This window comes from Bos grunniens, chromosome 19 (assembly GCF_055505025.1).
Source record: "Bos grunniens cultivar Pamir isolate PY7600 chromosome 19, Bosgru_T2T1.0, whole genome shotgun sequence".
Taxonomy (NCBI): Eukaryota; Metazoa; Chordata; class Mammalia; order Artiodactyla; family Bovidae; genus Bos; species Bos grunniens.
Genome location: NC_141183.1, coordinates 15,281,301 through 15,304,787, shown reverse-complemented (window position 1 = coordinate 15,304,787; position 23,487 = coordinate 15,281,301). Strand labels below are relative to the sequence as shown.

At 45.6% G+C, this 23,487-nt stretch overlaps 2 protein-coding genes across 5 annotated transcripts; one reads left to right on the top strand and one right to left on the bottom strand.

The window, feature by feature from the left end:
- The first annotated feature begins 1,083 nt into the window (after positions 1-1,083).
- Positions 1,084-9,791, top strand: LOC147351365 (intercellular adhesion molecule 1-like). Of its 3 annotated transcripts, none has more exons than XM_086356969.1 (8): positions 1,084-1,543; positions 4,254-4,329; positions 4,632-4,898; positions 5,805-6,125; positions 6,369-6,647; positions 7,185-7,454; positions 8,098-8,340; positions 8,529-9,791. In XM_086356969.1, the coding sequence occupies exons 2-8, from the start codon at positions 4,275-4,277 to the stop codon at positions 8,735-8,737; spliced, it is 1,644 nt and encodes a 547-aa protein (XP_086213095.1). In that variant the 5' UTR covers positions 1,084-1,543; positions 4,254-4,274; the 3' UTR covers positions 8,738-9,791. The 3 variants fall into 3 exon arrangements, with proteins under 3 accessions (XP_086213095.1, XP_086213096.1, XP_086213097.1); XM_086356970.1 differs by having other exon boundaries at positions 1,416-1,555; XM_086356971.1 differs by having other exon boundaries at positions 1,436-1,543; positions 4,226-4,329.
- An 8,650-nt stretch (positions 9,792-18,441) lies between these two features.
- On the bottom strand, positions 18,442-20,321 carry LOC147351364 (somatotropin). Of its 2 annotated transcripts, none has more exons than XM_086356967.1 (5): positions 20,163-20,321; positions 19,754-19,914; positions 19,410-19,526; positions 19,019-19,183; positions 18,442-18,744 (listed from the first exon to the last, which is right to left on the bottom strand). In XM_086356967.1, exons 1-5 carry the CDS (start codon positions 20,254-20,256, stop codon positions 18,544-18,546), a joined length of 738 nt encoding a protein of 245 aa, XP_086213093.1. In that variant the 5' UTR covers positions 20,257-20,321; the 3' UTR covers positions 18,442-18,543. The 2 variants fall into 2 exon arrangements, with proteins under 2 accessions (XP_086213093.1, XP_086213094.1); XM_086356968.1 differs by having other exon boundaries at positions 19,019-19,180.
- Positions 20,322-23,487: the final 3,166 nt, after the last annotated feature.

Here is a 23,487-nt window from a genome sequence, read left to right as displayed (position 1 = left end):
TGGAAAAGAATATGAAAAAGAATATACATAGTTTATTCTATATACATGAATATGAATATATCCAGAAACTAACACATTGTAACTCAACTATACTTCAATTAAAGAGTTTTTGGTTTTCAGGTAACCAGCCAACATCACTAAATGCAGACTTGGGAAGAGAACAGCTCACCCATTTAAGTTGGTCGCTGGATATTTAGCTCAAAGTCAGGTAGTGGTAAGTGCTATAAAGAAAAATAAAGCTCGGCAGTTTGAGTAATCAGGAAAAGCCTTTCTGAGATTGGAAAAGGAAAACACTAATGACCATTTATTGCACACCTATGTTTAGTGTCAAAAACAATGGTAGGCACTTTCATATAAACAAACTAAACGCCACTCCTGTTGGCAGAGGAGGACACTGTAAGTTACCTACATTTCCCGTAGTCCTAAAGCTAGTAAGATATTCATGGACAAAATTGTTTAGCCTCAAAGCTTTTCTTCTATCCAGCATTCTCCCTGACACTGTGAGTAGGGAAAGAGAGGAGGTAGTGGTATTAGGTAGTACTAGGGTACTAGAGAAGTAAGCGCTCCAAAAAAACCTTCCAAATCTTCAAATTTCACTCCATCAAGAAACTCAGCCCACGGCTTAGGATCAGACCAGTGGTTACAGGAGAGCCAGAGCCGCAAAAGGATGCCGAAGCAAATGGCCTAATTTCGGCTCAGGGAAAGGGTTTTGAAACACGACCCTCCGGAGACGTTCCACGTGGAAGTTGACAAAAGGGTGTCAGGGTGGAAAGAGGCAACAAAGTAAGATTTATAAGCTCACCCCAGTTTTTTTTGCTTATTGATAGGACCTGACTGGGGCAGGTGGGGAGCAAGGGCGCACGCATATTGGGTAGGAAGTGAAGCCTGAACCAATATTTCTCTCAAGCGTGTTACTTCTATGTGGGGAGTGGGCTACAGAAACGGGAGCAGGCACTGGCAGGGCATCCCTTTCCCAGTCCACCCAGGAAGAGCCGGGAAGAGTCCCAGTTGGGCTTCGTGCGAGTCACTAACTTAGACACAACGCCAAGCCCGCGCTGAGGACCAAAGCAGGAACAAAGCTGCGCGCGCAGCCCACTCCCGCGCGGGAGTCCACCTGTTCAGGCCGCACCACCCCTCGAACAGGCAGGGCTGCCTACAATCCCTTGTTTTCCTTATAGGGCCATTACTTGCTACAGCGACCGTTTACCTTTTGTTTTCACGTTGTTTTATGCAGTAAGCATTACCTTGAGTCAAATATGTGCTCTCTGCCAAGCAGGATACAGGCAACCCTACTTTCATCTTCTCCGTAACCCCCTTCGGTCGTCTTAGCTTCCTGCCTCAACCAACCCTCGCTAAGCTTTTGCGCAAACGTCATGGGTTTCTAGGCAGAATAGGCAAATCCTCCGGCTAGGAGCGTCGTCTTGCGCCCTCGCCCGGCAGTGCCTACCAAACGGTCTGAGCGCGTGGCCGGCTCTTGAAGGCGTAGCGGGCGAAGCCGCGGAGCTGATAGAGGAGCGGCTGGAGCAGCGAGGAGCGGCCCTCAGTAAGATTTTAGGTCTTGTTTTCTTCGTTTAGATTCCTGCCGGGGTCTCCTCCCGGCTTTCCTGTCAAATTTTGGGGGGTCTGACCTCGGCTTTCCTGTCAAATTTGTGGGGGTCTGACCTCTTGGCGGGCTTTGCCTCCTCACACTTGGGAATCGTTGAGGAGCGTTCACTGAGTATATTTCCCACATAGTTAAATTTTTTAAATACTATATGGTTTTAAAGGCCTTCAGGCCCTGTGGGGCAGTGCACACGCTTCTCAGGAAACTCCATCTGAGGCAGAACTGACCTTTATACTCTCTTATACGAACGATGGGCACAGCCCCTCACTCACATATTTGTCAATATATATTTAGTTCATTCGTTCGTTTTATAGTCGTTGAACGTCTGTAACCGTTCTGGGTGGTTGGGATCCATCAGTGAAAAAGGCCTTGCCCTCAGAGGGCCCTTACAGTCCAGGCCGGAAGTAGACCGGACTCCCAGGCCTAACGGATCAGGAGGAGGGTGTTAGAAGGTGGTGCCGCTGAGGGAGAAGATAGCAGCCGACGCGTCCGAGGGTGTGCTGGGATACGGCCTTGGAAGCTCGGGCTTGTGGGTCTTGTTGCAAAGATACATTGAGCTGGGTGAAGCAGTGTTCAGGGAGGAAGAAGTGAATTCCAGGCAGAGGCAAGAGAGAGTGATCAAAGAGTAGGATGTGACTCAATCTGTATAAGAAACTGCAAATACCCTTGGAATGTAAATGGATAGTGAGCATCCCAAACTTGGGCAGGAAGTCCAGTTCAGCTACACAGCCAAAGCCATCCAGCATCCCTGAAACCCTGCACTGGAAGGGCGGAGTTCTAACCACTGGACCAGGGAAGTCCCGCCCACCATTCTCCTCGCAGCCTTTTAGTGGCTGGAGTACCTGCCTGTGTACTCCCTCCCAATAGCGCTCAGCAGAGTATATTGTTATTTGTATTTACATTTGTCTTTCCCACTAACTCCCAGGAATTCTTATGTAATAGGATAAATCTTGGTAACTTCAACATCTTACTACAAGCCTGGCTCAATAATTGTTTGCAGAAAGAATGTATGAATATAAATATAAGTAGCCCCAATTGGGGATTTTGTACTTTTTTCACAGAGCTGTTATTACTCAAAACTCTTGTTTTGAGATTTCCTTCACAGTCTGATGTTACTTTATTATCTCTTCCATGATAGGACATCTTCCTTTGAAAGAGACGTTAAGTCACTCAAAGTTAAGTTTGGGGAATAAGATGAGTGAATAATATCACTTTTGCACAAAGAATAATAGAATAGCTTAATAAAGAGACTGGTGTTTCTTATGTAGCTTAAAATCTAGTTCTAGATCACTTTCCAAAAAATTTTTAAATAATGGTGTCGTTACTGGATTAAATTTATAGCCTGCAGAAGTGATTGTTTTGGATGTTAGTGTTTACTTGGGAGGGTAAATTTTGATAAGCCTATTGTTTTATGTGTGAATAAAAGAGACCGAAAAAACCCTCTTTCAGACCAGCATACAGGTAATGGTAGTCTTGTACAAAACCTAATGTATGAAAAAATGCAGAATTATAGGGCTGTCATTTGTTTATGGAATACGCATGATGTGCTAGAAACTGTGCTAGGTGCTGCAGAAGCAAGGTAATAAAATTATCTTTTGTTCTTAAGGAATTCCAGTCCCATGGATGGAGGAGCCTGGTGGGCTGCAGTCCATGGGGTGGCTGGGAGTCGGACACGACCGAGCGACTTCACTTTCACTTTTCACTTTCACACAATGGAGAAGGCAGTGGCAACCCACTCCAGTGTTCTTGCCTGGAGAATCCCAGGGACGGGAGAGCCTGGTGGGCTGCCGTCTATGGGGTCGCACAGAGTCGGACACGACTGAAGTGACTTAGCAGCAGCAGCAGTACAGTTATGATTACATCATTAAAATAACCCACTGAGGTGAACTATATTTTAAGGTAGATAGCTTCAGAAATCACTTTTGGAATCAAGTGTACAGATAATGTGTAAAGGGATTATGAAGTAAAATAGCATTAGTCAAGAAATTCCTTTCTTAAAAGAAATTAGCTTGAATTGGATTTTGAAAGAAACTCTTGGTATAGATTGACAGAGAAAAGAAGTGGACGTTTAAGACTTGACTCAGCCAAAGTGTAATCCAAGTGTTGCTTGGTGAGCCTGGAGGCAGATCAGAAAGATGGATTATTTTGAGGGATATTTCATGAAGCCTGATGAAACATTTCTCCCATAAGAGAACAAGAGTCTAGTGAACATGTTTTCTTGATTCTGGGTCACTTTCCACTGGACAGGGCCAGATAAACACTGCCAAATTTCATCTCTCTAAACCTCATTTTTCATATTTCCATGCTGACAGCCATTTTCTATTGACTCAAATAGAACCAAACATGTAAACAGATAAGTGCAGCACAAACTGATACAGGAGTCTCACTTAACCTAATACCCCTTCATTATTTCCCATATTTTCCTGTTGTCTTTTTGCTGTGTACATAAACCAAACTGAAATGGATAGATGAAAGAATTTCTTTTAATACAGCCACAGCACTGATACTCTTGCTGCAGTTTCTCCAGACCCTGTAGGTTGTCAGGAAAGGAGGTAACTTTTAACAGTATCAAAGAAAGAATTTCCTACTTCCTTTTCCTCTTTATTTGGTCACTTCCTCCAGCATTGCTGCTTTCCTTCTTCCTCTCCAGCTTTTGGCCCTTCTCATCAGGATGGAAATGCTACTGTTTGGTGTCTGGGCCTTGCTGGCCTTGATCCCTGACCCAGGTGAGTCTCTTTGGGAAGGTTTCTTTAGCTTCTATGGGCATGATTTTTAGCAACACCATAGTTTCCATAGGGACACTAATGGAGAAATCAATCCCTAGAAGATGACAAGGCGGGGAATGGTGGTAGAGTCAGGATTCTAACTTGTCCTTTTAGGGCCCTTCTCTTGTCCTGTCCCCTGTTCCTGTTTATTCAGAGTGGGCTTCCTATTCTCTAACCTGTACATGGGTAGACTAGGCTCTGTATTCTCTTTAAGTCTTGTGGTCCTCACCAGAGACTTCGGCATGTCTGGTTGACCTTTTCAGGAGCCCCAGAAGAGCGATTTGAGGTTTCTGTTTGGCCAGATCAGGCCCTTGTAAAGTATGGACAGTCCCTTATGGTCAACTGCAGCACTACCTGTCCAGACCCAGGACCCGGTGGAATTGAAACCTTATTAAAGAAAACCCAGGTGGGCAAAGGGCCTCAGTGGAAGGAGTTTCTGCTGGAAGATGTCACACAGAATTCCATCCTGCAATGCTTCTTCTCTTGTGCAGGGATCCAAAAGGACATAAACCTTGGCATCACTGTGTACCGTGAGTGGAGCCGAGGGCTGGGGAGGAAGGGAAGCGAGGGGGAACGTGACTACTATGCCTTACATAGGGAATAGTTAGAGAATTTCTTTTAGGGGAGAGAATTGGGGCCCTTACTAAAGATTTTTGTCATACAGTAGGGATTCTGTAGCCAATTATTTCTGTTTCCCTTTGGTGTAGGCTTTTAAATTAGGAGCAGACCACAGAGTGCATCCTGGCATCTGGGCTTGAGAATATGTTCAGATACAAGAGGCATATGCTAATGATGCTGATCTGTAAATTACAAAAAAAAAAAAAAAAAAGGTGTAAAATTAGTGTTGAATTGTCACAAATTCTTAGAATAAATAGGGATTAGAGAAAAGAGGGTCTTTATAGGCTGTGGTAGTTGGAGAAGTCTCCACAGAAAAGGAGGCTCTTAAACTTCACCCCTGTGTATGGTTAGGATTTGAAGTGATGGGAATGGGTAAGAAGAATCTTTCAGGTGAGCAAATAGCATCGGCAAAGATGTAGCCATGAGTGTGGCCTCTGGGGTTGGAGCTTGGTTAGCTATGGTAGAGTTTTCATGTGATGCCCAGGAGCTTCTCAGATGCTGCTCACACCTCGGAAGCACTTCGGGTAAAAGAGAGAAGCTCTCCAGAATGGCAGCAAAGGGGCCCCTCCAAAGCAAAGGGGCTCTCCAAAATGGCAAAGCAAGGGGCCTCTCAGCAGTCACATGTCTTGGCTCTGACTTTAGCCCCCTTCGATGGGAAGAAGCCTGACTCATCCCATCCAGGGCAGAGAGCTGATGCTGTTCATCAGATGGTCTAAGAGTAGCAGTCCTACCTTCTATCACAGGCTTCCTGTCCTCTTACTTTCTCTCTGGAGAGGTAAGTATCCTTCTCTCATCAAACCTATCTCTTGGTCTTAAAGAGCCACCAGAGCAGGTGATTGTGGAGCTGCAGCCTGCGTGGGTGGCCGTGGATGAAGCTTTCACGGTGACATGTCATGTGCCCAGTGTCACACCCCTGGAGAACCTCACCCTCACCCTTCTCCAGGATGACCAAGAACTACAGCGGAAGAATTTTAGGAGCTTAGCTATGGCTTCCCAGAGAGCTGAGGTCACCATCAGTGTCAAAGCCCAACGGGAGGATGACAGGTGCAATTTCTCCTGCCGTGCAGAACTGGACCTGAATTCACATGGTGGGGGGCTCTTTCACAGCAACTCAGCCCTCCAGGTACTCCGAATCTTTGGTGAGTCAGAGCCCAGGTGTGGAGGGAATCCTGGGGCTCATTTTCCTCATCTTACCTTGGCCTTTAGGACTCATTTCCCATATGGTTTAGGATATGGGTGGAAGAGTAATTGAGCTTCTTTACTTGAGTTTTAAACTCACTGTGGGGAACAGAGAGCTTTTAGCCGCACTCCCTACATTGTGGGGTCCTATGCAATTTATCATGGCCTTTCTCCTTTCTTCCCTTCTCTTCATTTCTTCGCAGAATTTTCTCAGAGCCCCCAAATCCGGGTCTCTTCACTTCTGGAGGTTGGGATGGCAGAAACGGTGAGCTGCGAGGTGGCTAGGGTGTTCCCAGCCGAAGAGGTAATGATCCACATGTTCCTGGGAGACCAGGAGCTTAGCCCCTTTCTCTTCTGGGAGGGAGACACAATATGGGCCAATGCCACCGTTCGGGCCATGGAGATTGGTGATCAGGAGCTGTCTTGCCTTACATCTCTGGGTCCAGTGGAACAGAAAACAAGCCAGCCAGTGTATGTCTATAGTAAGTGACCTGCCTCTTCCCTTCCCTTGAAGGTTCTCTGCCATTGAAAACTTCCAGAGTAAAGGCTTGGTTATTCAGCTGCAGGTGTCCCCATGAACCTTTGCTTGGTATACTCCAAAGTGAACTCTGGTCTTCATCTTTCTCAGATAAGTGCAGGGATGCATTGAGGCAGCACTTCTATCCAGCCTTCACCCTGTTTCTTTAGACCATCCTACTGACAGAGTGATTGTGGACGCTTGAACTTATTCCTAGGTACAGTGATTTGAGGTGAGAAAGAAATCCATAAGATGAAAAGACATCTTGTTCTCCTTGCCACAGAGGCACAGCCAAATAGGCTCATGTGGCATTTGTTACAGAGAAGTTCTCAAATTTCCAAAACCATCTCATTGCTCCTGCCAGTCAGCATAGAAGCAGTAATGGTATCCAAAGCCTTTCCCTTCTTGTCTGCCTACCCAAGGGGTACCACCAGCAGCTGAGTACAGAAGTCGCTGCCAGTTTTGAGAAATATGTTTGATTCTCTTTTTCCTTTCCTTACAGGCTTCCCTCCACCAATCCTAGAGATAGAAGAAATGTACCCATTGGCAGGAACAGAAATTAACGTGACCTGCTCGGGGCATATTTTAACATCCCCGAGCCCTACTCTGCGGCTTCAGGGAGCCCCAGATCTTCCTGCGCCTGGGGAGCCTGCCTGGCTTTCACTTAATGCCAGTGAGGAAGATGATGGCCGGAATTTATCCTGTGAGGCCTCTTTGGAGGTTCAGGGTCAGCAGTTGAGCAAAACCACTGTGATCCAACTCCATGTCTTGTGTGAGTAGAAGCCTGATCTTTCTTGTCAAAACATGGATTGTTAGTCTCACATTTCCAGAGATCTTAGCCAATAGCTGCATTGTTAGAGTTGCCACATTTTTCTCATTAAAAAAGAAAATCAAAGGAAAAAATAAAACGTAAAGCACTGCAAGCTTACCTTACTCATGGGAAAATGAGTAGGGAGAAACCTGGGGGAAACTGGAACAAAAGAGAAAGTGATCCGGCTGAGGGCCAAAGGCTGAGAACATAGGGAGTAAAAACAGCTGAAGCCTATGCTGAGGAGGGTGATTTCTTCATGAAAACTTGTATTTTGAAAAGTAGAAAAATCCTTGTCTCTAGGTTCACCTCTACCCATGATATCCCTCACAGAGAAGCAAAGATGAGGAGCAGGGACCCCAGGACCACCACTGAACAAGCTCATTTAGTATTAACCCATTAAAATGCCCTGTTGCATCTCAGATTCATCCAAGGAGGAAAAAGTGTAGTTCAAAGCAGGGAACTGACGGTCCTCCCCTTGGGAAAGGAAGCTGTTGGGTGGAGGGGACACATCATTTGGGTTAGGGGAGGGAGAGGGAGCTAATGCATGGCGGTCATGAGGAAACGTGGCACACTGAACTGACTCCTCTGGGGACTCTCTTTCCAGACAAGCCACGATTTGAGGAATCTGGTTGCCCTGGCAACCAGACCTGGCTGGAAGGGATGGAGCAGATGCTTGCCTGTGTCCCAAAGGGAAACCCGACACCGGTCTTGATATGTACCTGGAATGGAACAGTCTTTGACCTTGAAGTGCCACAGAAGGCGACCCAGAACCACTCTAGAACCTACTGCTGCACAGCCACCAACCAGCTGGGCTCTGTCAGCAAAGACGTTGCGGTCCTTGTTGAAGGTGACTGCTGCTCCCCTGCTGCCAGGCCCAGGGTGGAGATCCCTCAGGGGGTTGGGATTCTTAGGAGACAAGAAAGAGCTCAGTGGGCTGGGGAGGGTGAGGCCGACACTTAAGCCTGGTGGGCTGAGGCAGGGTGATTCTCCTGCCTGCTAACCCTCCCAGTTCTCTTGTCTTCTGTGCTTCCGCAGGACTGGATGAAGGAATCAGTTCTACCGTCTTGGTGATTATTATTGTCGCCCTTGGAGTGGGTGTGATCACCGTAGCACTGTATCTAAACTATCGGCCCTGCAAAGTGGAGAGGAGGAAATTGCCCTATAGGCAGAAGGAGAAGAACAAAGAAGAGGAAAGCCAATTTGCTGTTCAACAAGCGGAAAAGCACAATGAACATACTTGTTAATTAGAAAGTTACTTGGTTGAGGCAACCTCTACCACTGGGGTTTCCTAAGGGAGGGAAGGAGGGGGTGGAAGAGAAAGGGAGACGTTATCTTCTGTTCTGTGGTCCCATAAAGCAATATTTCTGGTCCTCATCCTGAGGATCCAATCCAGCCACAAGCCCAGCTCCTGTAAGAATCCGGTCCCAGTGTTCAACTAGTGAGCGGGCCTTTTGCTCCTTGTGTGTTCATCAGTCCACTCTCAGATTCAGAAAAGAAGTGCCTTGTCATCCCCATTCCCACTGCCCTTTGCTCCCAAACATCAGATGGAAGAGATAGCCAGAAATATCTCTGAAATACAATGCATTTCTCATGCTTTCCTCATGACTAAATGGGAACCAATTTCTTAGTCTAGGGACCAGAGTTTGAAGGTAGTCAGTACCCAGCAAAGGGCTAGGAATCAAAAGCCAGTTCCCGCCTATATATTACACATTCTGGGCTCCCCTAATGGGGAATTCAGGAATACTGGCTCCAGAGCTGAGCTTAGTAACATCATTAAGGCTCAGTGGCTAGTTAGGCTTCAACTCCCTAACCATCTGCTGCGTTTCCTAGAAGAGTATACAGATCATAAGAAATTCCACATTGGGTCAGACAAGCAGCTTTCCTAGCCCAGTGTTCTGTCCTTGAAGTGGAAGATAGAGTTCTTCCTTGAAATTGGGCTCTAAACATCTCTGAATTACTCTTTAGAAATCCGTTACAGAGTAAATCATCTGAGTTCATATTAAACATATTTTTTTTTACCTGTACAAGCTCTTAGGGTAGAATCCCAATGTTTATTCTACTTTTCCATATATAAGTATATATTTTTATATGTCTGCAAACTTTCCTTTAAGCTTCAGGAGGACTCCTCATATGACTGTTCACCATATGATAGAGCTTGCTTTTCTGTTCATTGGAAAGATTATATTCAACCCTTAGAGAAGATATAAATATTTCTAAAACCAGTCTTTTCTCCCAAATCAGTTATATATGGGTCACTGAAGTGTTGGATATGATAAAAATAAAAGTGATTTTACATTATCTGAAAGTAGTTTTCTTCTGTGTGTGAAAGTTTTTATTAAGTCACATAGTTGCATTTTGAGTAAAATTTCTAAGAAAAGAATGTTCATAGCCAGCCCAGGGCAGGTGGTGCAGTAGTTCAGGAAGTAGCATTTTTGGCTTGCCTTCAAAACTAAAGTTCAGACTTCCAGATAGAGGGCAACAGCCTTCCCCAAATTGAAAACACCACCTAGAAAATACAGCAACAGGCATCAAAGTAAAAATAGTTTCATTCTTCCCAGACCTTCCCTGAGTCTGAGTTGTGGATTAGGTATAAAATAATCCTTTGGTTTTTATACCCACAAAGCAGTGGGGATATACTAGTGAACAAAGCCCTGTCCCTGCCACTGGAAGCTAGAGCTTGTCAACAGCAAAGCACAGTCCTGGGAATGGGGCTGCACAGACCCTTGGCAGAACACCCAACTCAGGGTCAAGGAAGGCTTCCGGGGGGAGCTGGGAAATACCTTGTTTGAATTTGTACAACAGCAACCCTCCAAATGACCTCCGCTTCCATTTTTCTAATTAGGCACTGCTCTCTCATCGTGTGAGTAATAGCAATTATCCACTTTTCTGAATTGAGCGCTTGGGGAAGTAAGAAAACAGGTTCGAGAAAGGAGTACAGAGTTACATCATCCAGGAATCTTTACCCACTTCAGTGTCTTGGAATCAGCTGCATCAGGTCTGTAGCTGTCATGTGCGAACCCCACCTCATGAGCCCAGAGCTCCATGGAACAGTGAATCCTAAACAGGAGGGAGGAAGGGGTCTTTCGGGCTCTTTGGTCCACCTTAGAGAGCCTGGAGGCTTAGCCTGCTCCTGCCTTTGCTTCTCACTGCCACGTGGTGTCACTGTTGACAGCGTCCTTCCCAGCCCATTCAGATCCAGATTCCCGGTGGGCTGCCACTGATCCTTCAGGGAGGATGATCTACTGTTCAGGTCCAGCTTAGGGGACACCTTGCGTGGGGTTCTTAGAGCAGGGTACTTTGGATGGCCTGTTCCCTAAGTCTCCTCAGATTTGGGTAGGCTCTTCCCCTTGCAGATTCGGAACTTCTATTTCCTTTCTCTGTCCAGAGGAGGTGGTCCCTCTTAGTCAATTCAATTCTTAAAGCACAAAGGATCTTCTTACATTTCTTTTCCGAAACAATTGAGCTGGTCTCTGCTCACCCTACTAAGGGCAGTGTCTCCAGGAGACCCCACACCCTGAAAGCTTTTGATCATACTCCTTTTCTGAAAATAGAGCAACCAGCTCACACTTAACTGCATTTATCCTGATTTTCTCCAGGTGAAGAGCTACCTTTAATACTCCAAAAGTTTACCCTGTTAGAAAAGTCAAGGTGACTTTCTTTTAGACCTGAGAAAACACAAATCTTCAGTGGGATAATAATAACATTTATGTAGTATACAACTATATTTGGAAAGAGATGACTTAGTGCTTATAAATACACTAGCACGGTGTCATATATGTGTATTTACAAGTATTAGCTTGTGCTATATAATGATGGTGATAATCATAATAAACTGAAAGCAAGAATCAGAAATCCATGACAGCCACTGTTTCTGTGTATGAGCAAAAGTCATACACATCATCAATACTTCCTTACTCTTTTTTCCACTGTGTTCTCTCTTCCTCTTTTTCTACTGTTTTCTTTCCTCTACTTTTTCCTTCTTTTTTTTTTAAGTTTATGTTCCCTAAGATTTAGAACTACTGGTAGGGTGACCAGTTGTCCTAGTTTGCATAGAGCTGAGAGGGTCCTGCAACATGGGTCTTTTGGTGCTAAAATTGGAAAAATCTCATACAAACTGGGGAGAATTGTTCATTCTAATACTGGTATCCCTCAAAATGTTTCTCAGCTTTGCCAGGGCATTCTGACTCAAAGAAGTCACAAAGCAGTATCATTTTTGCTTCTCCCAGAAGCCCAGGGCCTGTAAATCTGAGGAGGACTCATGAAGAAAGGGGAGAGTGTCCGTTCTCTCAAATGTGTATAAAAGGACAAAGCTCACTGTATGTATTTCAGCAATAATGATGGAAAGAATCCAGGATGGCCATTTCCGGTTAAACTTAAAAGATTAAATGAAGTCAGGAAAACATTATTCCAAAGGGTCTAGGATTACTGGAGCTCTATCTATTGAATTCTTTCTTATGTACATCTCACTAATCATAGGGAAATTGTTTTCATTAAAAAATATTTTTAAAATTTTTAAATTATGCATTAGGATGTAATATACAACATAGTGACTATATTTAATGCTGTATTGCTTATTTGAAAGTTGCTAAGAGGATGGATCTTAAAAGTTTTCATCACAGGACTTCCCTGGTGGTCCAGTGGTTAAGAGTTCACCATCCAATGCAGGAAATTTGGGTTTGATCCCTGGTTGGGGAGCTAAGATCCCACATCCCTAGTGGTCAAAATACCAAAACATAAAATGGAAGCAATATTTTTACAAATTTAATTAAGACTTTGAAAATGATCCATATTTTTAAAAAGTCAGTTCTCATCACAAAAAAATTTGTGATCGTGTATGCTGACAGATATTAGCTAGACTTACTGTGGTGATCACAATACATACAAATATGAGATCATTATATGAAACATACATATAGCTTATGTATTTAAAAATATGTAAACTAATACATTATATGAAACTAATACAATGTTTTATATCAATTATACCTCAATGAGAAGATTGTAATTGAGGTAAAATATACATAACATTTACTACACACTCATATTGTTGTATAACCCGTCCCCAGAACTCGTTTTCATTTCGCAAAACAAATCCTGTTAAGCAGCTCCCTGTTGACCCTCCTCTCAGCCCCTGGTAACCAGCATTCTACTTTCTGTCTCTATGAATTTGACTACTCTAAGTACTTCATATGTAAGAGCTCATCTAATATTTGTCTTTTTGCTCCTGGCTTATTAGAACTTTTAAAATTGACTGGGTATGGACTTCCCTGATGGTCCAGCCTTCCAGTGTAGGGGGTACAAGTTTGATACCTGGTCAGGGAGCCAAGATCCCACATGCCTTGTGGTCTACACATCAAAGCATGAAGCAGAATACTGTAACGAATTCAATAAAGACTTTTAAAACGATTTTTAAAAAGCCTTAAAAAAATAAATAGAAAATAAAATTAACTGGCTAGAATCAGAAACAGAAAGTGCCGAAACTGGCCCAGGTCTCTCATCTCCTTTTGTTCCTTTTTACCAAGCTCACATGTGGACATGTGCAATTCACCTTTGTGGTTCCAACTCAGCAATTCTCAACCTTCTCACATAGGGAGCATTTAAAAATTCTCTTGTCCAGGTTCCACTCCCAGATTCATTGAATTTAGAATCTCAGGGAGTGAAGGCTACTGCAAACATCCCAGGCATTTCTAATTTGCATTCAAGATTGCCATCCAGTGCCCAGCTGAAGAGCTGAAAGGCAGATGTGTGTGTGTGCTGTGTGCTTAGTTGCTTGTTGCTGCTGCTGCTGCTAAGTTGCTTCAGTTGTGTCCAACTCTGTGCAACCCCATAGACGGCAGCCCACCAGGCCCCACCATCCCTGGGATTCTCCAGGCAAGAACACTGGAGTGGGTTGCCATTGCCTTCTCCGGCTTAGTTGCTTAGCTGTTTGCAACTCTGCAACCCCATGGACTTCAGCCCATCAGGTTCCTCTGTCCATGGGGATTCTCCAGGCAAGAATACTGGAGTGGGTTGCCATGCCCTCCTCCAGGGGATCTTCCCAACTGAGGCATCGAGCCCAGGTCTCCCGAATTGCCCTCGGATTCTTCATCATCTGAGTCACCAAGGAAGCAGATGAATAGCTGGCAAATCAGAGAGTTTAGGGAAGATGATCTTCAAGGTCTCTTTTTTTAAAACAACTTTATTCATTTATTTATGGCTGCACTCGGTGTTCCTTGCTGCATGGGCTTTTCTCTAGTTTCAGTGAGCAGGGGCCACTGTTCGTTGTGTTGTTCAGGCTTCTCATTGCAGCGGCTGCACTTGTTGTGGAGCGCAGGCTCTAGGCACGCAGGCTCAGTGCTTGCAGCTCCCAGGCCCTGGAGTGCAGCGGACTTTAGTAGTTGGAACATGTGGGCTCGTCGAGTTCTTTTTAAATTCAAAAATTTTGCAAAATCAACTAGCATCTTTGTAGTTCTCAACCAGCAGTGGTTGAGTTGCTTCCGCTAGGCTTAGAAGGAGATGAACCAGAGCCGTCTGGAGTGTGGCTCCCCCTGCAGTTTACTGCTGTCTTGGCAAGCCCACTGTCCTGTCTTACTCTTTCCCACCCCATGGATTGTAGCCCACCAGGCTCCTCTGTACATGGAATTTCCCAGGCAAGAACACCGGAGTGGGGAGCCATTTCCTACTCCAGGAGATCTCCCCAACCCAGGGATCAAACCCAGGTCTCTTGTGTCTACCTGCGTTATCAGGCGGGTTCTTTACCACTAGTGCCACCCAGGAAGCTGCATAGAGGCCTCTTACTGGTGGCTATAACACCCCTCTCCTGCCGCATTCATTCAACGCATACTTCTTAATATGGCTCACTTTCCCTTTAAAACACTTTTTCAAGTAATCAGATCAGATCAGTCACTCAGTCGTGTCCGACTCTTTGCGACCCCATGAATCGCAGCACGCCAGGCCTCCCTGTCCATCACCAACTCCCGGGGTTCACTCAGACTCACGTCCATCGAGTCAGTGATGCCATCCAGCCATCTCATCCTCTGTCGTCCCCTTCTCCTCCTGCCCCCAATCCCTCCCAGCATCAGAGTCTTTTCCAATGAGTCAACTCTTCGCATGAGGTGGCCAAAGTACTGGAGTTTCAGCTTTAGCATCATTCCTTCCAAAGAAATCCCAGGGCTGATCTCCTTCAGAATAGACTGGTTGGATCTCCTTGCAGTCCAAGGGACTCTCAAGAGTCTTCTCCATCACCACAGTTCAAAAGCATCAATTCTTCGGTGCTCAGCCTTCTTCACAGTCCAACTCTCACATCCATACATGACCACAGGAAAAACCATAGCCTTGACTAGACGGACCTTTGTTGGCAAAGTAATGTCTCTGCTTTTGAATATGCTATCTAGGTTGGTCATAACTTTCCTTCCAAGGAGTAAGCGTCTTTGAATTTCATGGCTGCAGTCACCATCTGCAGTGATTTTGGAGCCCAAAAAAATAAAGTCTGACACTGTTTCCACTGTTTCCCCATCTATTTCCCATGAAGTGATGGGGCCGGATGCCATGATCTTCGTTTTCTGAATGTTGAGCTTTAAGCCAACTTTTTCACTCTTCACTTTCACTTTCATCAAGAGGCTTTTTAGTTCCTCTTCACTTTCTGCCGTAAGGGTGGTGTCATCTGCATATCTGAGGTTATTGATATTTCTCCCAGCAATCTTGATTCCAGCTTGTGTTTCTTCCAGTCCAGCGTTTCTCATGATGTACTCTGCATAGAAGTTAAATAAGCAGGGTGACAATATACAGCCTTGACGTACTCCTTTTCCTATTTGGAACCAGTCTGTTGTTCCATGTCCTGTTCTAACTGTTGCTTCCTGACCTGCATACAAATTTCTCAAGAGGCAGATCAGGTGGTCTGGTATTCCCATCTCTTTCAGAATTTTCCACAGTTTATTGTGATCCACACAGTCAAAGGCTTTGGCATAGTCAATAAAGCAGAAATAGATGTTTTTCTGGAACTCTCTTGCTTTTTCCATGATCCAGCGGATATTGGCAATTTGATCTCTGGTTCCTCTGCCTTTTCTAAAACCAGCTTGAACATCAGGAAGTTCATGGTTCACATATTGCTGAAGCCTGGCTTGGAGAATTTTAAGCATTACTTTACTAGCGTGTGAGATGAGTGCAATTTCAAGTAATAGATAATAGTATTTGTGCTCAATACATCAACTTCTAAAACACCTTGAGATTTACAAATAATTCTAAAGTCAAATGGGGACATTACAGGGATATTGATTTCAGCTGAATATAAGCGATACTTTATTGAAACTTGAGGGGTTTAATAGAATAAATTGCCTTATGAATAGTGATTCCCTTGACACCAGTGCTACACAAGTGAGTATGACCTATGAGAGATACTATAGCGTAAGAATCCTAAATTAGAAGAAATTAGGATGACCTTGAGGAGGCCCTGTGCATACATGCTAAGTCACTTCAGTCATGTCCGACTTCCAGACCCAGGGATCAAATCCATGTCTTCTGTGGCTCCTGCATTGCAGGTGGATTCTTTACCACTGAGCCACCTGGGAAGCCCCTGTGGGGCCCTCCTAAATCCAAAATTCCATGATTTTTATTTATTTATTTTGGCTGCACTGGGTCTTAGTTGTAGCATGTGGGATCTTTTTAGCTGCAGCATGTGGGATCTAGTTCCCTGACCAGGGATCAAATCCAGGCCCCCTGCATTTGGAGCTTGGGGTCTTAGCCACTGCACCACGAAGGAACTCCCCCAAAGTCCATGATTTTAAAGTCAGACAATTAAAGATTGACCTGAAGCAGAGGGATGGTTTCTGAGCTAAGAAATGGAGCTCCAGGGTTCTGATTATTCCAACTTTCAACCACTCCCCAAGTATATTTACATTAACTACTAAATGTAAGATATCCCAAGTGAATACACATGTGTGCCATTTGGAATAACATTCATTACAGCATCTAAGAACTTCCTAAAAGCTTTTAAGGAAGATTTGCTGATTATTTTCATTGTAAAAGAATTATTGATTTTGTAACATCATGTTTTACAAATATGGATAGAAATAACAAAACATAAGAGAAAAAAAACGGAGAGATAAATTAATCTGCAATTTTAGTCGGAGATTTTAAAACTCATTTTTCAGTACTTAAGGGTGTAAATAGGCTTCCTCCCCAAAAATCATCTTTGTTGTTAATTTCTTAATTTTCATTAGAGGACATCCTCCATATTAATTCAATATTGTTAAATGCTTTGATACTTGTTTTATGTTTCTGAAATACTTGGAAATTAAGCAACATAATTCTAAATTGCCATAGTTAAAGAAGAAATCCCAAAGAAATTTGGAAAATATTTGAACTCGAGGATAATGAAATCACAAAATATCAAAATTTGTAGCATGTAGCTAAAGCACTGATTAAAAGAAAACTTATACCTTTAAATCTTATATTTGAAAAGAATAAAGCTCTAAAGTAGTAATCTAAAAATCCACTTAAAGAATATAGGCTTTTAAAGACAAAAACTTAAAGTGAGTAGTAAAGTAGAAATAATAAAGTTATGAGCAAAATTTAACAGACAATAGAGTTACTTTGAACATCTAAGCATTGATTTATAGATCACTAGTTACTTAGCCAAGGTGCTTGGGTGACTAAAAACAACTTTAAAACTGCCCTTTGAAGTGCATTTAGAAAGAAAAAGAAACGTTCAAGCCGCCATTAGGGAAGCAGAGTGTGATTCAATTCCTTTGGAAAAACACAGAGCACCCCACAGTTCCATGCAAAAATAGCTGAAGCTTCTCGCGTGCTGTAATGTGTCAATAACTTTAGAAACCCCTCTGTGCTGTATCCTTCACAAGCAGCCTAAGGGCTGGTTGCTATTTCTCCCTTCACATGCAGCCCTTGCCACTTATACCTGGCACCTGTTGGCACTGAATTTGCAACCCCTCGTTTAGAATTGGGTCTCAGGTGGCACTAGTGATAAAGAACCTGCCTGTCAACGCAGGAGACATAAGAGACACTGGTTCGATCCCTGGGTCTGGAAGATCCCCTGGAAGAGGAAATGGAAACTCACTCCAGTATTCTTGACTGGAGAATCCCATGGACAGAGGAGCCTGGCAGGCTGTGGTCCATGGGGTTGCAAATAGTCGGACATGACTGAAGCAACTTAGTATGTACACATGCATTTAGAATCTCTCTTCCACATCTCTTGCCCCAGTTCAGATCCCAAATATTCTGGTCTTATTGGTCCCAAAGCCGTTTTTGCATGGTTCCCATTTCCCACAGGGCTTCCCTGATGGCTCAGAGAGTAAAGAATCTGCCTGCAATGCCGGAAACTCGGGTTTGATCCTTGGGTTGGGAAAATCCCCTGGGGAATGGCAACCCACTCCAGTATTCTTGCCTGGAGAATCCCATGGACAGAGGAGCCTGGCAGGCTACAGTCCATGGGGTCACAAAGAGCTGGACACGATTGAGTGACTAACACACACACATTTCCCAAGGGTAGTTGGGCTAAGCGTGTAGTCACCTTAAAATTTCTGCACAAAACGAATTCTATGATTTCTCTCATTACTTCCTCACATGTTGGAGGCATTTTCTCTCCCTCTGTACTTAATAGACTATCTTGCTTTAATTTCTTCCCACTCTTGGAGGCTAGGTTTGGTTTGGTGGGCTGATGAGGGAGGGAGAGACCGCTCCAAGTACTTTAGCGGGTGGGATTGAAGGCAGAGCCCTCCTGAGCTATGAGTGTCCTATGAGTGGGGCTGGAACTAAGAACCAGGGGCGTGGACAGGGTGTGTCACAGAGAAGGGGATGTGCCTGCTTCTTTCTGGCCCAGGAGGAACCAGGTCAATTATTCAGCACCTGGGTACCCATAGAGCCCACCGCATCCCCGCTATTGTCTTCCCAATCCTCCCCCTTGCTGTCCTGCCCCACCCCACCCCCCAGAATAGAATGACACCTACTCAGACAATGCGATGCAATTTCCTCATTTTATTAGGAAAGGACAGTGGGAGTGGCACCTTCCAGGGTCAAGGAAGGCACGGGGGAGGGGCAAACAACAGATGGCTGGCAACTAGAAGGCACAGCTGGCCTCCCCGAAGCGGCGGCACTTCATGACCCGCAGGTACGTCTCCGTCTTATGCAGGTCCTTCCGGAAGCAGGAGAGCAGACCGTAGTTCTTGAGCAGCGCGTCGTCACTGCGCATGTTTGTGTCAAATTTGTCATAGGTCTGCTTGAGGATCTGCCCAGCCCGGGGGGTGCCATCTTCCAGCTCCTGCCAAGGGAGGGAGAGACAGAGAGGCCGAAGGGCCCTCAGGAGCAGCTCCCTCCTGCCCGCTCCATTTTCCACCCTCCCCTACAGGCTTGGAGAAGGGCGAGGAAGGAGGTTTCAAAAGGGGAAAAGGTTTCCCCTGGGTCAAGGCTGGACTGCTAGAAAGAGGGAGAGAGCAGGGATCTGTCTCCCCCAGCCTACGTGCATTCTCCTGGCTAAGCCAGGAGAGGGCGGGCATGGCCCCCAGCATGGAAGGGACCCACAACGCCATCCCCACCCGCATCAGGGCCAGGATGCCTTCCTCCAGGTCCTTCAGCTTCTCATAGACACGGTCCGAGGTGCCAAACACCAAGCTGTTGGTGAAGACTCTGCTGAGGAACTGCAGGGGCCCAAGCCACGACTGGATGAGGAGCAGTGAGATGCGAAGCAGCTCCAAGTCCTGCTGGCAGATGGGTGGTCGGTGGGTGCCGCGGGCTTGGGGCAGCCCTGCAAGGTCGGCCTCTGCCCGAGGACCTCCTGCCACCACCGCCCACCATCATCCTCCACTGCCATCCAACAACCTCCGCCACCTCGGGGAGAAGGCCGCCCCAGGCCCAGTGCGGAGAGCTGGGGCAGCCTACTTAGGATGAAGGAGGTCCCCTGCTCCTCGGTCCGAGGTTGCCACTCACTGATTTCTGCTGGGCCTCATTCTTGCCCGTGGGGGCCGGGATGGTTTCAGAGAAGCAGAAGGCAACCTGGGTGTTCTGGATGGAGTATCTCTGTCCCTCCGGGATGTAGGTGCGCTCCTGGGGGAAGAACACACCCACCCAGGTCTAAGCTGGTGCGCGGTTCCCCTCCCCGCCTTATTCGGAACCCTCCCCACCCCACACACCCCCGTTTCTGCTCCCCTAACCACACCCCTACTTGGATGAAATAGGGCTGAACTCCTCAGTTTCCTCCCACTGTGTGGAGGGGGTGTGGATTCACCCCTTCCTGCCTCCCCACCCCTAGGACGCATCCCTCGGGAGCTTACAAACTCTTTGAAGGTGTCAGCAGCCAGCTGATGCAGGTGCTGAGCCCGGAGCACAGCGTTGGCAAACAGGCCGGACAAGGACATGGCTGGGAAGGCGCCCACCACCTGAGTCCAGGGCAGGCAGAGCAGGGCGAAAGCCAGGAGCAGGGAGGTCCGGGGGCCTAGGGAGAGACCAGGAGGGCCGCAACGGAGGGCCCCAGGGAGCTAGACGCCTGATCTCCTGCCAGCCCCCACCTACCCTTCCCTCCAGGGACTGAGAACATTTCAAACTTGGCCAAATGTCTGGGTGTAGATACCTATGTTCACATTCGGAAGCCCTAAAGCCCAAAGCTCTGAACACATCCATCGGCAGGGCCCCCTGCATTACCCCTTTAGGACACGCGAATGGAGGGGATTTTAGCGAGCTTACCTGCAGCCATCATAGCTGGTGAGCTGTCCACAGGACCCTGAGTCGTCTGGTGAACTGGGTCCTGGGATCCTGGAATTGGTCCCTGCTGGGCCATTTTTATACCCTGGCTTCTTCTCTCTCTCCCTTTCCCCCCACCTGTGTGCTCTATACATTTATGCAAGGACCACTGGCAGCCTGTGCTAATGGATAATTTAGAACCTCCTCTCACTCATCCTGTTCCCGTTCCTTCTCTGGGGTCATGTCCCCCAGGCTTGTCATCATCCCGTCTCCACTGCCACCAGCCAGAGGGCTGTGCACACAGGGTCTCAGCTTGAGAGCCCACCCCATGGGTTTTCTTTTTAAAGGGGAGGTAGCAGAAGCGAGGAGAAGGCAATGGCACCCCATTCTGGAAGGCTGCAGTCCATGGGGTCGCTGAGGGTCGGACACAACTGAGTGACTTCACTTTCACTTTTCACTTTCATGCATTGGAGGAGGAAATGGCAACCCACTCCAATGTTCTTGCCTGGAGAATCCCAGGGACGGGGGAGCCTGGTGGGCTGCTGTCTATGGCGTCGCACAGAGTCGGACACGACTGAAGCAACTTAGCAGCAGCAGCAGCAGCAGAAGCGAATGGGCTTCCCAGGTGGCTCAGCCGTAAAGAATCTAGCTGCAAATGCAGGAGACTCAGGTTCAATCCCTGGGTCAGATAAATCCCCTGGAGAAGAGAAAGGCAACCTACCCCAGTATTCTTGTCTAGAAAATCCCAAGGACAGGGGAGCCTGGTGGTCAACAGTCTCAGTTCAGTTCAGTTCAGTTCAGTTGCTCAGTCGTGTCCGATTCCTCGCGACCCCAGGAATATAGCATGCCAGGCCTCCCTGTCCATCACCAACTCCTAGAATTTGCTCAAATTCATGTTCATTGAGTCAGTGATGCCATCCAACCATCTTACCCTTTGTCGTCCCCTTCTGCCACCCTCAATCTTTCCCAGCATCAGGGTCTTTTCCAATGAGTTAGTTCTTCACATCAGGTGGCCAAAGTACTGGAGTTTCAGCTTCAACATCAGTCCTTCCAATGAATATTCAGGACTGATTTCCTTTAGGATGGATTGGTTGGATCTCCTTGCAGTCCAAGAGTCTTCTCCAACACCACAGTTCAAAGGTGTCTCTTTTGAACTTCAGCACTCAGCTTTCTTAATAGTTCAACTAACTCTCACATCCATACATGACTACTGGAAAAACCATAGCCTTGACTACATGGACCTTTGTTGGCAAAGTAATGTCTCTACTTTTTAGTATGCTGTCTAGGTTGGTCGTAGCTTTTCTTCCAAGAAGAAAGCATCTTTTAATTTCATGGCTTCAGTCACCATCAGCAGTGATTTTGGAGTCCCCCAAATAAAGTCTCTCACTGTTTCCATTGCCTCCCCATCTACTTGCCATGAAGTGATGGGACCAGATACCATTATCTTCGTTTTTTGAATGTTGAGCTTTAAGCCAACTTTTTAGCTCTCCTCTTTCACTTTCACTTTTAGTTCTTCTTCACTTTCTGCCGTAAGGGTGGTGTCATCTGCATATCTGAGGTTATTGATATTCCTCCCAGAAATCTTGATTCCAGCTTGTGCTTCATCCAGCCTGTCATTTTACACGATGTACTCTGCATACAAGTTAAATAAGCAGGGTGACAATATACAGCCTTGACGTACTCCTTTCCTAATTTGGAACCAGTCGGTTGTTCCATGTCTGGTTCTAACTGTTGCTTCTTGACCTGCATACAGATTTCTCAGTAGTCAGGTAAGGTAGTCTGGTATTTCCATCTCTTTAAGAATTTTTGACAATTTGTCAAAGGCTTTTCGACAGTCAAAGGCTTTGGTATAGTCAATAAAAAGAAGTAGCTGTTTTTCTGGAACTCTCTTGCTTTTTCTATTATCCAACAGATGTTGGCAATCTGATCTCTGGTTCCTCTGCCTTTTCTAAATCCACCTTGAACATCTGCAAGTTCATGGTTCACGTACTGTTGAAGCCTGGCTTGGAGAATTTTGAGCATTACTTTGCAAGCGTGTGAGACGAGTGCAATTGTGCAGTAGTTTGAACATTCTTTGACATTGTCTTTCTTTAGGATTGGAATGAGAACTGACCTTTTCTAGTCCTGTGGCCACTGCTGAGTTTTCCAAATTTGCTGGTATATTGAGTGCAGCACTTTAAAGCATCATCTTTCAGGATTTGAAATAGCTCCACTGGAATTCCATCCCCTCCACTAGCTTTGTTCGTAGTGATGCCTTCCAAGGCCCACTTGACTTCACATTCCAGGATGTCTGGCTCTAGGTGAGTGATCACACCATCATGGTTATCTGGGTCATGAAGGTTTTTTTTTGTATAGTTCTTCTGTGTGTTCTTGCCACCTCTTCTTATTATCATCTGCTTCTGTTAGGTCCATACCATTTCTGTCCTTTATTGTGCCCATCTTTGCATGAAATGTTCCCTTCGTATCTCTAATTCTGTTGAAGAGATCTCTAGTCTTTCCTATTCTATTGTTTTCCTCTATTTCTTTGCATTGATCACTGAGGAAAGTTTTCTTATCTCTCCTTGCTATTCTTTGGAACTCTGCATTCAAATAGGTACCTTTCCTTTTCTCCTTTGCCTTTAGCTTCTCTTCTTTTCTCAGTTAAGGCCTCCTCAGGCAACCATTTTGCCTTTTTACATTTCTTTTTCTTGGGTATGGTCTTGATCCCTGCCTCCTGTACAATGTCATGAACCTCCGTCCATAGTTCTTCAGGCACTCTGTCTATCAGATCTAATATCCTGAATCTATTTCTCACTTCCACTGTGTAATTGTAAGGGATTTGATTTAGGTCATACCTGAATGGTCTAGTGGTTTTCCCTACTTTCTTCAATTGAAGTCTGAAATTGGCAATAAGGAGTTCATGATTTGAGCCACAGTCAGCTCCCAGTCTTGTTTTTGCTGACTGTATAGAGCTTCTCCATCTTTGGCTGCAAAGAATATAATCAATCTGATTTCAGTATTGACCATCTGGTGATGGCCATATGTGGAGTCTTCTCTTGTGTTGTTGGAAGAGGGTGTTTGCTATGACCAGTGAATTCTCTTGGCAAAACTTTGTTAGCCTTTGCCCTGCTTCATTTTGTATTCTAAGGCCAAATTTACCTGTTACTCCAGGCAACAGCGTTGTCTAACTCATGAACCGCAGCCTTGTCTAACTCAGTGAAACTATGAGCCATGCCGTGTAGGGCCACCCAAGACAGATGGGTCATGGTGAAGAGTTCTGACAAAATGTGGTCCACTGGAGAAGGGAACGGCAAACCACTTCTGTATTCTTGCCTTGAGAACCCCATGA

Bases quoted from the DNA above. Each gene is read 5' to 3' on its own strand.
- LOC147351365 (XM_086356969.1), top strand. From the start codon at position 4,275: ATGGAAATGCTACTGTTTGGTGTCTGGGCCTTGCTGGCCTTGATCCCT. The intron at 6,126-6,368 runs GTGAGTCAGAGC...ATTTCTTCGCAG, and splicing joins CCAGGTACTCCGAATCTTTG to AATTTTCTCAGAGCCCCCAA. The intron at 7,455-8,097 runs GTGAGTAGAAGC...CTCTCTTTCCAG, and splicing joins GATCCAACTCCATGTCTTGT to ACAAGCCACGATTTGAGGAA.
- LOC147351364 (XM_086356967.1), bottom strand. From the start codon at position 20,256: ATGGCCCAGCAGGGACCAATTCCAGGATCCCAGGACCCAGTTCACCAG. The intron at 19,915-20,162 runs GTAAGCTCGCTA...GTCTCTCCCTAG, and splicing joins ACCAGCTATGATGGCTGCAG to GCCCCCGGACCTCCCTGCTC. The intron at 19,527-19,753 runs GTAAGCTCCCGA...TTCTTCCCCCAG, and splicing joins CTGACACCTTCAAAGAGTTT to GAGCGCACCTACATCCCGGA.